We start from the raw sequence: 15,758 nt of genomic DNA on the forward strand, positions 1-15,758 counted from the left end.
CCCTATACCCTATTTACTATTCCCTACATTATTCCACTCATACAGTTCACTTGAAGGAGTGAATGAAAACGAGTGAGTGAATTCGGACACTAAGTGCACCGGAAGGATTGCCGCTTTTGCATAGTTTGCTTGCTGTTTTGCGGGCAGTTCCAGTAATAAGAATAAAGGATGAGCGCATTGTAAAATGAACGGATAGATGATTCAGCTGCGGGCGCCATCTTCTGGTGAAGATTCGGGAATTCAATCGGCGTGCGACTTTCACAGTGCATTATGGGTTATCTGTAGCCGTTGAGTGTACAACGGTTGTACACTCGTTTTTGCAGTGCATTGTGGGATTGAATGAGTGCACTCGAGAACGTCCACTATGGTTTCAAACACCACTTAAAATGGTTGTCCCCTCAGGTTGTGCCCTATTTGAGGGTATAGGGGGCGATTTCGGATACAGCCTGCATGTTTTCCATGTCTCCTTAATCAAACACACCTGAATCAGATCCTCAGCTCATTAGCAGAGACTCCAAGACCTGAAATGGGTGTGTCAGACAAAGGAGAGATGCAAAATGACTTAAACCAAACTACTTTGGAAGCAAAACAGTATAAGCTTAAAGGGATAGTTCACCCAAAAATGAAAATTTGATGTTTATCTGCTTACCCCCAGGGCATCCAAGATGTAGGTGACTTTGTTTCTTCAGCAGAACACAAATGAAGATTGCGGTCTGTCAGTCATATAATGGCAGTCAATGGGATCCACGGCTTTGGATACACAGACAAAACCAAATTAAACCCTGCGGCTCGTGACAATATACTGAGGTCTAACACATGAAACAATCAGTCTGTGCAATAAACTGAACAAATGTGCTCAGGACAGTTGGACATTGTGGTGGATCAGAGGTAAAAAATTCTATAAATATTGTTCAGTCTCTTGCAAAGAACGATTGTTTTGTGTGTTAAGACCTCAATGTATCATCACGAGCCGCAGAGTTTAATTTGGTCTTGTTTGTGTATGTTTTTTTTTTACTCTCAAAGCCGTGGGTCCCATTGACTGCCATTATATGACTGACAGGCTGCAACGGTTTGAGTTAAAAATCTTTGTTCGTGTTCTACTGAAGAAACAAAGTCACCTACATCTTGGATGCACTGTGGGTAAGCAGAAAAACATAACATTTTCATTTCTGGGTGAACTATCCCTTTAAATAAAGCTGGATATGATATGCCCAAATATGCCATACTCATGTGAAAAGCGATATACAATAACAGTGGCGTGCACAGACCTCTGGAGGGGCAGGAGCGAAATGGCAGTATGAGGGCACAAACGTGGAAATCACGGACCGGTAGTAATTGTGGGGCAGGTAGACCAGACCACAAGGTCACTTTAACGTCGGGCCTCAAAGGGACAGGGGCTCGAGCCCCCCCCCCTGAGTCCATGTGACATCAATGGTTCAATTTTATGAAGCTATGAGAATACTTTTTGGGTGCAAAGAAAACTAAAATTATGGAGCCGACGTTCTGATGTAGAATGTCCATCTCTCTTAGTTCATCATCTGTATATTCTGGTTCAAATAAATAAGGCTGGGCAAAAAATTAAAAGTCATCCTCTCTGTTGAAATCTTCAGACAGACTGTTTTATGTACTGTATGCATTTTCTTCCGCTTGTAAACAAGGCGCAGTGCATCCTGGTTCTACGTCAGACTGTGCATCGAAGACAAAGATGAGACACACAGTTGTCACATGGACTATTTTAACAATGTCCTTACTACTTTTCTGGGCCTTGAACATGGTAGTTGCTTTGCTGTCTATGCAGGATCAGAAAGCTCTCAGATTTTATCAAAAATCTTACAAAGGTCTTACGGGTTTGGAACGACATGAGGGTGAGTAATTAATGACAAAATTTTCATTTTTGGGTGAACTATTCCTTTAATAGTTTAATAGTTTAATTATATGTATCTTTTTCGGCAACGAGAAAAGCAATGATTAAGAATACAAGCTTTGCGGTGCAGGTGGTGGACATGCAAGACACAGACGTTCCATCACATTCCACTTGATGGGTAACAGGTGATACTGCTACTGATCCTGCTACTGGAAAGTCATTAAAGTCTCATCTTTATGTGGAGAAAGTGATTTACATGAGGCAGCCAGCCATGTTTAACGCTCCCATTGAATGAGCTACAGGTGAGTGGGCTATCCCACGCTAATGAACACCCCGTATACTGTTCCAACTGGATTAGGAAACTTTTTTCTGGTTTTCCAAGTCTTGGGCACAGGTTGGCACACCCTCCTGATCTAGTGGCGCCAAATGCTATAAACCACCTAAAAATGGCAATGGTGGAAAGTTTTCCCTAAAAAAAGGGGAAAGCTTATAAAAACACTGCACGAGGGAGAGAAAGAGGAGTGAAGGATTATTTTCCACTGTGTCAGGGAGGTGTCTGGGTTTGGCTTGAGCCCCATGCTCCTGTCGTGTGAGCCCCATGCTCCTATCCTGCCGGCTTATCTGCCCTGATCGGAAATGAGGGATGGATAGAAGAGAAGGGCGGACAGTCCGGTGCAGATGCAGCTGCCTGAGTCAGAGAGAGGCTGGAAACCCAACCCTCACGAACATACGGCACAACGCAGCACATGTTCACAACACGCACTGGCACACGCTCTTACTGTCACTGTAAACAATCTGTAAACATCTGTTTGTCAGCTACATTCGTTATCATGAACAATACTACTAAAGCATTTCTTCATTTCAGTAAGTGTGACAAAGTGTGTTAACTAACTTTAACAAAGATTAATAAACACCTCAATAAATGTATTGCTTATTGTTAATGTTAGTAATTAATCCTAACTATATGACAATTGTTATGAATTAATGTATTTAAATATTTATATTGTAAAAATGTAATAAAAATATAATAACAATAAATACTTAATATGCTTCCTGTTATGAACTTTTGCTATGTAATTAATACGTATCAACTATATTTTCAATCATTCGGTCTGAAATGATCTTGTACGGGTGTAACCAAAGTACTTGGTTTACAGACAAAACAATCTGTGTATCATTTTGTTAAATCATACCCTCCCTTCTTCGCTTACTGACCTCTATGCTCAGATACACCCCGGCACACACACACAAAGCCTGAGAGTCCATGTTTAAAGCATTTTTTAAATATGTTCACAATGCCCTAAAGATATGATTTCGGTGAACTGCTGCACATTTGTTTAAATGCAACTGATTGTCATTCATTCTGACCACCTTGTTTATTAATCATGTGACTAAACGGCTGAGAGATGTCACAGACTATGATTCTATTTAAATTATAATCTTCATCATTCATCAGTGTGCCTGCCAGCCCAGCATCACTGAAATCCCAGATGGACTCCAGTGTCGTTGTCAGGAAGGGTGGAAGAACAGCTGTAACTGTACAAAAAATGTGTCCAGATGGACGTGGATCTCGTAACTCAGTCGCAATGCTTTAAATGTGATGCAGCAGAAGCTGCAGACAATGATAAACCACAGCAGGTGGGTGCCATTTAGGAGACGAATGACTTACAAACCACATACACGCTTGCTAAAATCAGAACTAACTGAATTATGTTGTTACCATGTGAGGAACGAGTCAGTAAAATGTAAATCTAAAGTACAGTTTTAGATCATTTCTAACAGGACATAGCTGGAAAATGACTCGTGATGGAGTCACTTGTGAACTCAGTAACAGCTCTAAACGATTCACTGAGTGACTCCGATTCAAAGCACCAGCTCACAAGCAAAAAATACCTTTTGACTCAATCATTAACGCATACCAGAGCATAACAGTAATTTAGCTGTGTTTGTTGTGACAATATTGTTTACATATATTGTACACCAATATAGCTGACTAAAGCACATATAGACACACGTTTTTACACTAAATTATTACTGCGTTTGCAACTATTTTAGTCATTGTCATGAGCTACCTAATAATGCATATCACTTTAAAAAATGGGGCTAAATAGCACTAAAAGTGGTTTATTGGCTCATAACATAAGGCTGCCTTATGTTAAACTGTTTTAAATTACCTTTTTTCCACATCAATCTACACTCCATACACCATAATGACAAAGCAAAAACAGAATAGTCACAGCTGCATCGATTTATTAAGAATAAAAAACTAAAATGAATACATTGCATAAGTATTCATACCCTTAATGCAGTACTTAGTTGAAGCACCTTTACAGCCTTAAGTCTTTTTGGGTATGATGCAACAGAATTTGCACATCATTTGGCAAATGTCTTCCATTCTTCGCCTCACCTCTTCGCTTCTCAAGCTCTGTTAGCTTGGATGGGGTCTGGAAGACATTTACAGGTTTCTCCAGAAATGTTAGATCAGGTTCAAGCCCAGGCTGTGGCTGGGCCACTCAAGGACATTCACAGAGTTGTCTTTAAGCCACTCCTCCTGTGTGCTCAGGGTCATTGTCCTGTTGGAAGGTGAACCTTCTGCCCAGTCTGAGGTTCTGAATGCTCTGGACTGGGATTTCATTAAGGCTATCTCAATATTTTGATGCACTGAGCTTCTAATCTGACAAGTCCCTCAGTCCCTGCCACTGAAAAATTGCCCACAGCATGAGGCTGCTACCAGCACTCTTTACTTTTGAGATGGTACTCTGCAGGTAATGAGCAGTGCCTGATTTGCTTCAAATTATGCTTGGAATCTTGTTTCTAGTCTGAGGGACTTTAGGTGCTTTGTTGCAAATTCAAAGTGTGTTTTCATGTGTCTTCACTGAGGAGAGGATTGTGTGTTGCCAAGCCCAGATTGATGGAGTGTTGCAGTGATATTTGTCCTTCTGTAATGTTTCTCCCATCTGCATATATCTTCATGGAGCTCAACTAGAGTGACCATCAGGTTCTTGGTTCTCTATCAGTTGCTAAGTTTGGCCAGGATTTCTGGTTGTTTCAAACTTCTTCCATTAAGGGTAACAGAGACTACATACTTCTGTGAACCTTCAATGCAGCAGAATTTTTTCAGAACTCTTCCCCAGATGTGTGGCTTGATGCAATACTGTCTCTGAGCTCTACAGGTAGTTTTTTTTAACCTCAGGGCTGGGTTTTTGCTCTGATATGCATTTTTAGTTGTTAGACCTTTTATTAAGACGCATATGCCTTTCCAAATCATACCTATTCAATTGAATTTGACACAGGTTAACTTCACTCGAAGGAAAGTAACATCTACGAATGCTATGAATGCTCCTGAGCTAAATTTCAACTGTCCCAGATAAGGGTATACTTATGCAATGAAATAATTTAAGTTTTTTATTTTTAATAAATTTGCAAGATGTTAAAAACCTGTTTTTTGCTTTGCCATTATGGTGTATGGAGTGTAGATTGATGTGGGGAAAAAAGTAATTTAAAGCAGTTTAACATAAGGCAGCAACATAACAAAATGTGAACAAAATGAAAGGGTATGAATACTTTTCGCAAGGCACTGTTTGTTACTCCACTCTCATATGTTTGCTATGAATGGAAAATTACTACAATGGCAAAAACCGTTTTGAATCACTTTTATGTTTTTCTGAGATCACAAAGTCTTGTGTGGGGGCCCTGGAAAGTTTTCTTATGGTGGGTGTTGAGTCAGAGCAAGTGAGAACTCTGATTGGATGCCCAGTTTAGCAAATGAGTCAGTGCTGAAGAATTAAAGCGAAAGTGATGAAAAAGAGTAAGTAAATAAAGGTGGCACAAACAGAAGAGTGCTCTAACGAGCAGCTTAAAATGAAGAAAGTTATCAAAATTACTGATATTCAAAATGGTGAACAAGCACTACTTTGTTTACGTTTCATATATCTGTGTATATTTCGTAAATGCATGTTTAATTTTTTCCTTTTGAATGAGGAATATATACTATTGATAGCTGCTGATATAGACAGTTAATTCCTCTCACACAAGCACAGAACGCAGATATTAGTTTGCAGTCGGCTGTAGTCTGAGCAGTGTGTTTAAGTGCAGCTTTTTGGTCCAAACGCTCCTGACACGATGCAACAAAATCGTTAACTTTTGTCGCCACTAATTCTTTAAAGTCGGCTTGGTGTGTCCCAGCCTTAAGAAAGAGTTAATTAACATTTAAAGAACTATACAAGGCCTTAATGGGTTCTATGTATGGCAGCGGTGCTAAATAGCATCCTAACCACCCCAAAGAACCACTGAGGGACCATATTCAATTTAACAGGTTGTATATATGGTAGCGGTGTTATACAGCACCTCACCACCGATACAAGATACAAAAGTACTACAAAAGTACTTTTGAAAAAGTACACCTTTGAACCTTATTTAGCAATAAAAGGTGCATCTTAGTACCTTAAATGTACAAATTAGTATCTCAAGTGTACATACTAGTAACAAAATGGTATATTTTCATCACAAGAGGACATATAATAATGCTAAACATGCTTTATGTCTTTACTAAACCAAAGCAATGGAGCTCATTGAAACATTAGGAGGTCTTTGTCATCTTTCAAAATTATAGCAGTAGAAAGAGTTATATTTACCATGACGCCTGTGAAGAGACACACCACCTTGCCACAGCTGGTGTGAGGGGACACATCTCCATATCCCACTGTGAGAAAGGTGATGGCTATGAGCCACAGTGCTGTGTCCATGTCACCTGTCGCTACCTGCTGCTGCCTATAGGTGGAGACAGAGAGCGGCTGTGTAAGTATACGAAGGATATGTATTCTGCAAAACTTGACTGAAAATGTAAAAAGATTCATTACAATGCCCTGACAAGTGATCTAGAATCTATTGCTCAAAGTAATGAGCTGGTGCTAAAGAGCAATTTGTATGTTCCTGAAATAAATCTGTTCGTAAGATATGTATGACCACAACTCAAATTGACCATCAACATCAGAGGAAGCACAATAACACTTGATGAGCTGCTTCTATTGAGCAAAGCGAATGGAAAAAGCATAATAAATACTGTTGCATAAGTGTTTGTGTTTCACTACAAATAATTGCACGTTCTGTACCTTTCACACAGTCGCAGCATCCAAGCTGCTGAGAGCCAGAAGAACATAATGAAGACCAGCAGTGTGCGGGCCGGATATGTGTTCATTAGCACCTTGAGCACGAAGCGGAAGGTGAAGTTGATGTTGTTGAGGGAGCCGATGCTCCTGTACGAGGCGCTGAGGAGCACCTTGCTGTGTAACAGGACGGCTCTGTGCACGAGATACAGTCTCAGGAACATGAGCGCCGACAGCAGCAGCTCCACATCTAGCATGACTTCTTTGTGACTGGAGGACAAGCAGAGGGGGGTAGAGGAATTTTGCTCGGGCTTCCCTCCTTGTCTTTCCTCCATATCTGGCCTCAGGTAGATAGCCACAGGATGGATAGCACAGACAATGAGCTCCAGGGAGATGCCAAGCACCCGGTTACTGGTCATGGCAATGCGCCAGTCCACCTGGTTGTGGTCAATGATGAAAAGCTTGAAGAAAGGAAAGAAAAACAGAGGCAGGATGTGTATCAACAAGAGAATCACTTGATTGATCTCATAAGGAAGCAATGATTAACAAAGTATGGCAGAGACGAGAGAACGAGCAAGACGTTCTTGATTCACTGCGAGAACGGAGCCAAAACAAACACGGCCCTGCCCTCCCTGATAGGACGTCCAGCTGTAAACTGTTTCGCTTGTGAAGGACAAGTGTGTCAGTGAAACTACTCGAAACCATAAATCACAAATGAATGGCTCATTAATTGCATGACACAAAAAATATTAAACATGACTTAGAGCTGAAAATGAGTAACACCATATAAATCAACAGTCGTCTTGGATTACAGCACACAGTTTGAAAAGTACATGGATCAGAATTCGGTTGTAATTGTCATTGTTGCTTACATTTTCCTGCTACACTTCAGCTGCTGTATCATTTGTAAGTTTGTCACTCTGCACTGCAGAGTTTTCCTCATCCATGAGGTCACTGGGGGCGATGACAAGACATGGAATTCTAGGTAATTTGATCTAATATTTAAGCAGTTTAAATGAAAAGACATAATGTGGCAAAACAAAATAAAATAAAAATGTTCAAAAGGTTTTTCATTTGCTTCACTAAACTCATAAGACATAAAATAAAAACATTTAAAAAAAACTATGTGCCTATATATTTATATACTTAAATATACTTAAAGGATAGGTCACCCAAAAATGACAATTATGTCATTAATTACTCAGCCTCATGTCGTTCCAAACCTGTAATACTTTCGTAAATCTTCAGAACATAAATTAAGATATTTTGATAAAATCAGAAATCTTTCTGTCCCTTCTAAACAGGCAAAATTGTTGAATAAAGTTGTTATTTTTGTTTTCTTTGAGCACAAAAAAAAAACATTCTTGTAGCTTCATTAAATTGTGGATGAACCACATGTCTCGTGGACTGTTTTAACAATGTCCTTACTACCTTTCTGGGCCTTGAACGTGTCAGTTGTGCTGATGTCTATGCAGGGTCAGAAAGCACTTGAATTTGATCAAAAATATGATCATTTGTGTTTTGAAGAGAAACAAGGGTCTTACAGGTTTGAAACAACATGAGGGTGAGTAATTAATGAGATAAATTTTATTTTTGGTTCAACTATCCCTTTAATCTTGATTATAATCTTGATCAAATAAAAAATAAAGGAGGTTATTGAGACTTTTCAGAATTTTTTTCTTATAATAGTGAGTCTACATCTCACAATTCAGACTTTTCTTCTTGGAAATGCACTTGCACTGGTGGAAACAGGTCAGAGGGTGTTAATGCTAAAAGTAGGTGTAAAAAAGTAGCTAAAAGTAACTTCCTGTAGCTCAAACGGTACAGCAGAGCATAGCACAATAACACCAATAAGATCAATGGCTTTGATTCCCAGTAAATGCATGAACTTCTCAGTTTTTTTATACAAATTCTTATACTTCTACACTGTAAAAAGTTTCCAAAAAGTTTAGCAGCTGCCTTAAGATCTTAAGTTAAATCAACTTAAGTCAATTAAACTCACAAGTTATATCAACTCATTTTTATTGTAATAAGTTAAAGTGACTTGTAGTTTTAAGCTGATTTAACTTAAAAACTTAAGGCAGCTGCTGAACTTAGGTTTTTAAGTTGAATCTGGTGAACACTTTTAACAGTGTATGTAAACAAATTATTACATGATACCTATAAAAAAACAGAAGACAAAAAAAAAATTCTGAAAGGGGGCTTTTTGCCCTGTGTACACCACTGATAACGGTATGCAACATGTGGTTGCATAAGTTCCTGCTTTGATAGGAATCACATCTGAAACTACCAATACTCTCAAGTGACCTTAAACAAACAGAAGACTACTTGCAAAAGCATCTACCTTAATCTGAAGCAGTGTAAATATTTTAATGTACAACACTAAATATATCAGCCCATATGAAATCTTACATTTATTTGCTTCTACAGGAGTTAAAGGGATAGTTCACCCAAAAATGAAAATTATGTCATTAATTACTCACTCCCATGTCGTTCCAAACAAGTAAGACCTTTGTTCAACTTCAGAACACAAATTAAGATATTTCTGATGAAATCAGAGAGCTCTCTGATCCTCCATAGACAGCAAGGGTCCAACCAAGCTCAAGGTCCAGAAAGGTATCAAAAATATTGACAAAAAAAGTCAGTGGTTCAACCGTAATTTTATGAAGCTGCGGTCAAAGCACGCATATATTGTCGTGGTACTTTCCAAAATGCCACTAGGGTGACATAGAGGAGAAGAATTGTTGATTTCATTATTTTTGTTTTCTTTGAACACAAAAAAGTATTCTTGTAGCTTCAGAAAGTTATGGTTGGTGAACCACTGATGTAACTTGGACTATTTTGTCAATGTTCTTGGTACCTTTCTGGACCTTAAACGTGGTAGGACCCTTTGCTGTCTATGGAGGGTCTGAGAGCTTTCGGATTTCATCAGAAATATCTTAATTAGTGTTCTGAAGATGAACGAAGGTCTTATGAGTTTGGAACTACATGAGGGTGAGTAATTAATGACACAATTTTCAGTTTTGGCTGAACTATTCCTTTAATCTATTAATCTAGCTGTAGACAGTCAGAGATTTTGTCCATTGAATGTGGCCTTGAGAGATGCAATATGAATCCCATGGGAACACAGTTAGGGAATCGTCGGGACAGGGAATCGGGTGGGGGTTGGGCTGAGCTGAGAGAGATGTGAGATTGTGTAAAAGCAGGTGATGTCTTGGCAGAGTGGGCCGATGGAGACATGTGCTGAGGTAATTAAGACTAGCAGGGGTTTTTGACTTCTAAAAGTATAGCAGATTTTAGAAGACAGACGTTTACATCGCTTTTTCTGTTCTGCTCCTTTTCGTCTGCTTTTGTGTAACTTCCTTGCACCAAATGAGTCACACTAGGGGTCAGAAAGACTTTCTCTTTTTTTTGTATTTTTGTGCTTTTTAACTTTAAAGGATAGCTGTTGCCAAAATGCAACCTGGGCTGTTTTTTTTACTGTAAGCGAGACAAACTTATATCTAAAAGCATAATTACGACAAACGAGCCATTTTTGAGATTGACCGTGATTTCGTTTTGTGGTCAGTGGCCGGTGAATGGGAGTACTAAGGGCATAACTTTGAGCGCATCAAAATCGATATTTTTACAACACTAAGAAGGCTCGACACACCATGACACTTTGCTCGAAGTATCGCCTGGGTCTCTACACATGAACTCCAGCATTGAGAACATTGTTCGTGTACACAGAGTTTACTAAAAAGAAAGGTTTTGAACAACTCACTAACACTGTTTGAGTTTCCGCTCGTGGCCGTCTTGCCAGTCAAGAGGTGTCGATCTCCGAGTGTGAGGATGGATAGCTCCTAAAGCATATTTCCATATAAATGCACGGCTAATTCGTTGTTTTGTCGCAAGTGAAAAACAATATTAAACTTCTAGTTGTAAAAAGAGCCTCATATAAGCCTAATATTTCGTCCTATGGAGTCCATTCATTCGTATTCGGAGATCGACACCTCTTGACTGGTAAGATGGCTGCAAGCGGAAACCCAAACAGTGAAAGTGAGTTGTTCAAAAACTTTCTTTTTAGTAAACTCTGTGTACACAAACATTGTTCTCAATGCTGGAATTCATGTGTAGAGACCCAGGCGATACTTCGAGCAAAGTGTCATGGTGTGTCGAGCCTTCTTAGTGTTGTAAAAATATAGATTTTGATGCACTCAAATGTATGCCCCTAGTACTCCCATTCACTGGCCACTGACCACAAAGCTAAATCACGGTCAATCTCAAAAACGGCTCGTTTGTCGTAATTATGCTTTTAGATATAAGTTTGTCTCGTTTACAGTAAAAAAAAAAAACAGCCCAGGTTGCATTTTGGCAACAGTTATCCTTTAAAAACCATGAGGTCCCTTTATCCCCCATATTGCTGACTCTGTGTGAGGAGTTTAGATAAGCCCCATCTTCTCCTCACACTTCACCCTTCTTATCTCTGTACTGCACTTGTGGATCCCCTGCTGTGAAACGTTTTCTGAATTTGATGCTGTTAAAGTTTAGTCAGGTTTCTTTCACTGGCCTCAATCATTTTTTATTTCCTTCTTGCTTAACCCAAAGCAAAATACACTACAGCGTAAAACTGTGGTTGCACAACCAAAAGAGTATTTTCCAGTGTTAATGAATAAGGAAGTTAAGTTGATAATGTTTAAGGGTAGAAACCTTCTAATGTATTAGGTTACACTATCTGATCCTGTACTTTAACGCCTCTCATAGGGATTTGGCATTACATGTCGTAAAGTAAACATATCACAACTGTCAACTTTTGTAGCTGTCAACACAGATGACACCAAGTGGCATTCCTTTCAACAAAAATAACTTTTTATACATATTTTAGACCATTATTTCAACGACGGTTGCACTTGATGAGCTACACAACTCGGAAAATAAAAAACTGATATGATGACCACAGTTACTGAAAGAGCTTACAGGTAGCGATGGATATTGTAGACTTAAACCAAATGCAGTAGCATCAATTTTCTTGGATTTTGAGACAAATTCACGCTGAGAAACTCCTTCAGTGGCCGCGGAATCATGACAAGCGTTGGCATGTTGGCATCTAGCGCTTCTTGTCTCTGTCATTTGTAAGATTTAGCTGTGGTCTACTAAAAGTCCCAAAGGCATTAGGGATAAAGTGGAGAGAACAAAGATAGCAAGTTTCATTCATCCACAGGCACCTTTCAATTCTTTTCTCCTCTTCTATCGCTAGGAAAACAGTGAAGACACATCCCTTTTCTTGTTCATCTTTGACTGAACATTACAACCAAAAGCCAAACAATGTGGCATTGTATTAGTATTTTATTTTCCAAGTTGTGGTAAAGATAACAACAGGTAGTGCCAGAAGCTCAATGAGTGCAACATTTCACTTCTTCGAAATAATGGTGCCCCATAGTCCAAAATATGTTTTACTAGCTACATTTTTGAACGGTTATGTCCATACAATTAAAGTCAACTTTCTTTGTATGGGCAAAAAATATCGTTGTTTGTGTTCCACAGAAGAAATAAAGTCACACAAGTTTCAAACGACATGAGAGTGCGTAAACAATGACAGAATTGTAATTTTTGGGTGAACTGTACCTTTAAGAGAAATTTCTTCAAACAAGTTCAGAGGCAATGCAATGGATTCAGATTGGACAAAAGCACTCACTCTGATGTCTTTATAATGGAAGGCGATGATGAGAATGAGCAAACACCCCGTGGAGAAACTGATGAGACCATTTATGGAGAGGGCATATATGGATCCCTGGAGAGAACAGACAAAACAAAGAGAATGAGAGTGAATTATACAATAAAGGTTTCAGTGGCGTGCTACGTTTCAATGCGAGAACTGAAAAATAGTCAAACATTTAATAATCTAAAGTTACAGTATTTCACTGTAATTTTCTCTGTTTATTATACATTTGGTTTAAATAAAGTAAGGCAGGTGCTTCCTGTTAAAAGATGTCGAACGCAATGAGCAATTTAACATTTTTAGAATCCTATTTAAGATCGCTTTGCTCACTTCAGCGACCATGTTATGTGGGAAAGATAGTGCATGAAAATCAGTAACGAGCTTATATGCCATTAGAGGTCAAAACTCAAATCCATTATTCAAACAGGCGCTAATTATGCACTAAATGATGTGGAAAGATGCAATATGACCGTAGGCAGTGTGGGCAACACAAAGGGGAGGGAGACAAAATGTGGAAAAACTTGCATAAATAGCCAATTTTCCTGCATAACCTGTTTTCCAAGAGAATGGTGAGCTTAAATAAATTATCGTGCCTGGAAGATCGTTCTGTTAGCATGTGTTCCTTCTCCATGCCAATGCAACGAAAATACTATAAAAACAAATATATGCATTGCTATGCAACTACAAGAGAAAATTGCATTACATTGCCAGAAGAAAATGGGCAAAAAATACTTCATTATGCCTGTTCTGATAAAATGATAGGGTGATAGTTCCATAGATCAAGTCCTGCATCATGTCGGAATTCTGTGAAACCCCTCTGTGGCCGACAAATAATTTCATGCACTATAGTTGAGACATTTTGACTGCTTTGCTATGTATTTTCATAAAGACATCAACATGAATTTAACAATGAGAGAGACCACATTTCATAAAGAGAAATCTGGCATAACGAAAGTGGTTTAATAAGACCAGGAAACGTCCAGGTTATATACCCAATCAATTCAAGCTTTGGGTTGTAAAGACTTGGCAACTTCCCTTACACAGTTTGCTCAATTTATCCTTATGCGAAAGTTCACCCAAAAATGAATATTCTGTCATTAATTCCTCACCCTCATGTCGTTCCAAACCTGTAAGACCTTCGTTCTTCTTCAGAACACAAATTAAGATATTTTTAATAAACCCAGGAGCTTTCTGACCCTACATAGACAGCAATGCAACTGACACATTCAAGGCCCAGAAAGGTAGTAAGGACATTGTTAAAATAGTCCATGTGACATCAGTGGTTCAACCGTAATGTTATGAAGCAACGAGAATACTTTTTGTGCCCAGATAAAACAAAAATAATGACTTTACTCAACAATTTCTTTTCTTCTGTGTCTGTCTTCATTGCGCGTTCACAACAGTACCACGACTGGAGGGTCAGAAAGCGCTTGGATTTCATCAAAAAATATCTGAATTTGTGTTCTGAAGATGAACAAAGGTCTTAAAGGAGTACTAGTGCTTCAGTAAAGAAAATATTTTTTGAGCAAAACATTTCAGGATTTCACTCTATATAATGGACTTCTATGGTGCCCCCGAGTTTGAACTTCCAAAATGCAGTTTAAACACAGCTTCAAATGGCTCTAAATGGTCTTAGCCGAGGAAGAAGGGTCTTATCTAGTGAAACTTGGGGGCATCATAGAAGTCTATTATATGGAGAGAAATCCTGAAATGTTTTCCTCAAAAAACATATTTTCTTCACGACTGAAGAAAGACATGAACAATTTGGATGACAAGAAGGTGAGTACATTATCTGTAAATTTTTGTTCTGAAAGTAAACAACTCCTTTAAGGGTTTGGAAAGACATGAGGGTGAGTAATTAATGACAGAACTTTCATTTTTAGGTGGTTGTTTTAAACCTGTATAACTTTCTTTCATCTGCTGAACACAAAAAAATATGTTTTAAAGAATGTTGGTAACCAAACGTTGCTGGTAGCCATTGACTTCCATCGCCTTTTCTCCATACTGTGGAAGGTAAGGGGGGGAACATCGACCATTTGTTATGAAGCAGACGGACAGGCAGGTAAGTAACAATATAAAGGTGTTTATTAAAAACAGCAGAGTGACGAATGAAGCAGCAGTCTGAGAAAGGTGAGTATGGTAATGAGATATAGCTGATCCAATGAAGATGTATCCGATGATGATAACAATCCTTTTCTTTGCAGATCGGGAACAGAATGAGATCCAGGAATGTAGGGTGAGCAGGCTTACGGTACACACACCCACCGCGATCCTTGGAGGACAGACTGACGGCACACACACCGCTGGGATCTGTGACAGGACAGACTGGAACGAGACAGAGTGCAGGTAAGTGGCAACAGGTAAGTATGTTAGTGAAACTCACGGAGAGAGGCACTGACAGTCCACTTCGTGCAAACGAGCCCGGACGCTGAGCGGTGTGTGGAGTGAGTCTATATAGGGGCGTGGTGATTGATTGCAGGTGCGTGTAATTAGAATTCGGGTGATTGTGATCTTATCGTGACTGTGGGTGTGGAACCTGGCCAATCCGTGACACCGTTTGGTTACCAACATTTTTCCAAATATCTTCTTTTGTGTCAGAATTTTCATTTTTGGGTAAACAATCACTTTAAATTCAAAGTCTAAAACCACATAATTGTAAAAGCATCTATAGAAACAAGTTTTTCACAAATATTGGTACTGATGTTTGTGAATGCAATACACCAACATTAAGGAAACAGTAAGTAAAGTTTACAGGGGGTAGTACTGAAGTTTGTTTTGCCCACTTCATTCACCACGGTATGTGGACAGGATAGCACGTGAAAATTAGCATAGTGCTTATGTCCCGTTTGAGGTCAACACTCAAATCCATTATTCAAACAGGCGCTAATTATGCACTAAATGGTGTGGAAAGATGCAATAGGCAGTCTGAGCAGCACAAAGGGAGGGGGGACAAAATGTGGAAAAACTTGCATAAATAGCTGCTTTTCCTGTATAATTTGGTTTCCATGAGAATGGTAAGTTTAAATACGCCGTCACGGTTGCAGAAGTAGGCTATGCTTTGGAGGCGTAAATTAATTATTTCTCTAAATTG

At 39.0% G+C, this 15,758-nt stretch overlaps 1 protein-coding gene across 1 annotated transcript in view; it reads right to left on the reverse strand.

Moving 5' to 3' along the window:
* Positions 1-15,758, reverse strand: part of kcnn4 (potassium intermediate/small conductance calcium-activated channel, subfamily N, member 4) — a 35,814-nt gene that overhangs the window by 17,572 nt on the left and 2,484 nt on the right. Inside the window, exons 2-4 of the mRNA XM_073847900.1 lie at positions 12,644-12,739; positions 6,976-7,430; positions 6,499-6,634 (exon numbers count right to left, since the gene is read on the reverse strand). Coding sequence (XP_073704001.1) covers positions 6,499-6,634; positions 6,976-7,430; positions 12,644-12,739 — 687 coding nt within the window. The remainder of the gene's footprint in view (positions 1-6,498; positions 6,635-6,975; positions 7,431-12,643; positions 12,740-15,758) is intronic.

The sequence above is a fragment of the Garra rufa genome, chromosome 9, assembly GCF_049309525.1.
Source record: "Garra rufa chromosome 9, GarRuf1.0, whole genome shotgun sequence".
NCBI lineage: Eukaryota > Metazoa > Chordata > Actinopteri > Cypriniformes > Cyprinidae > Garra > Garra rufa.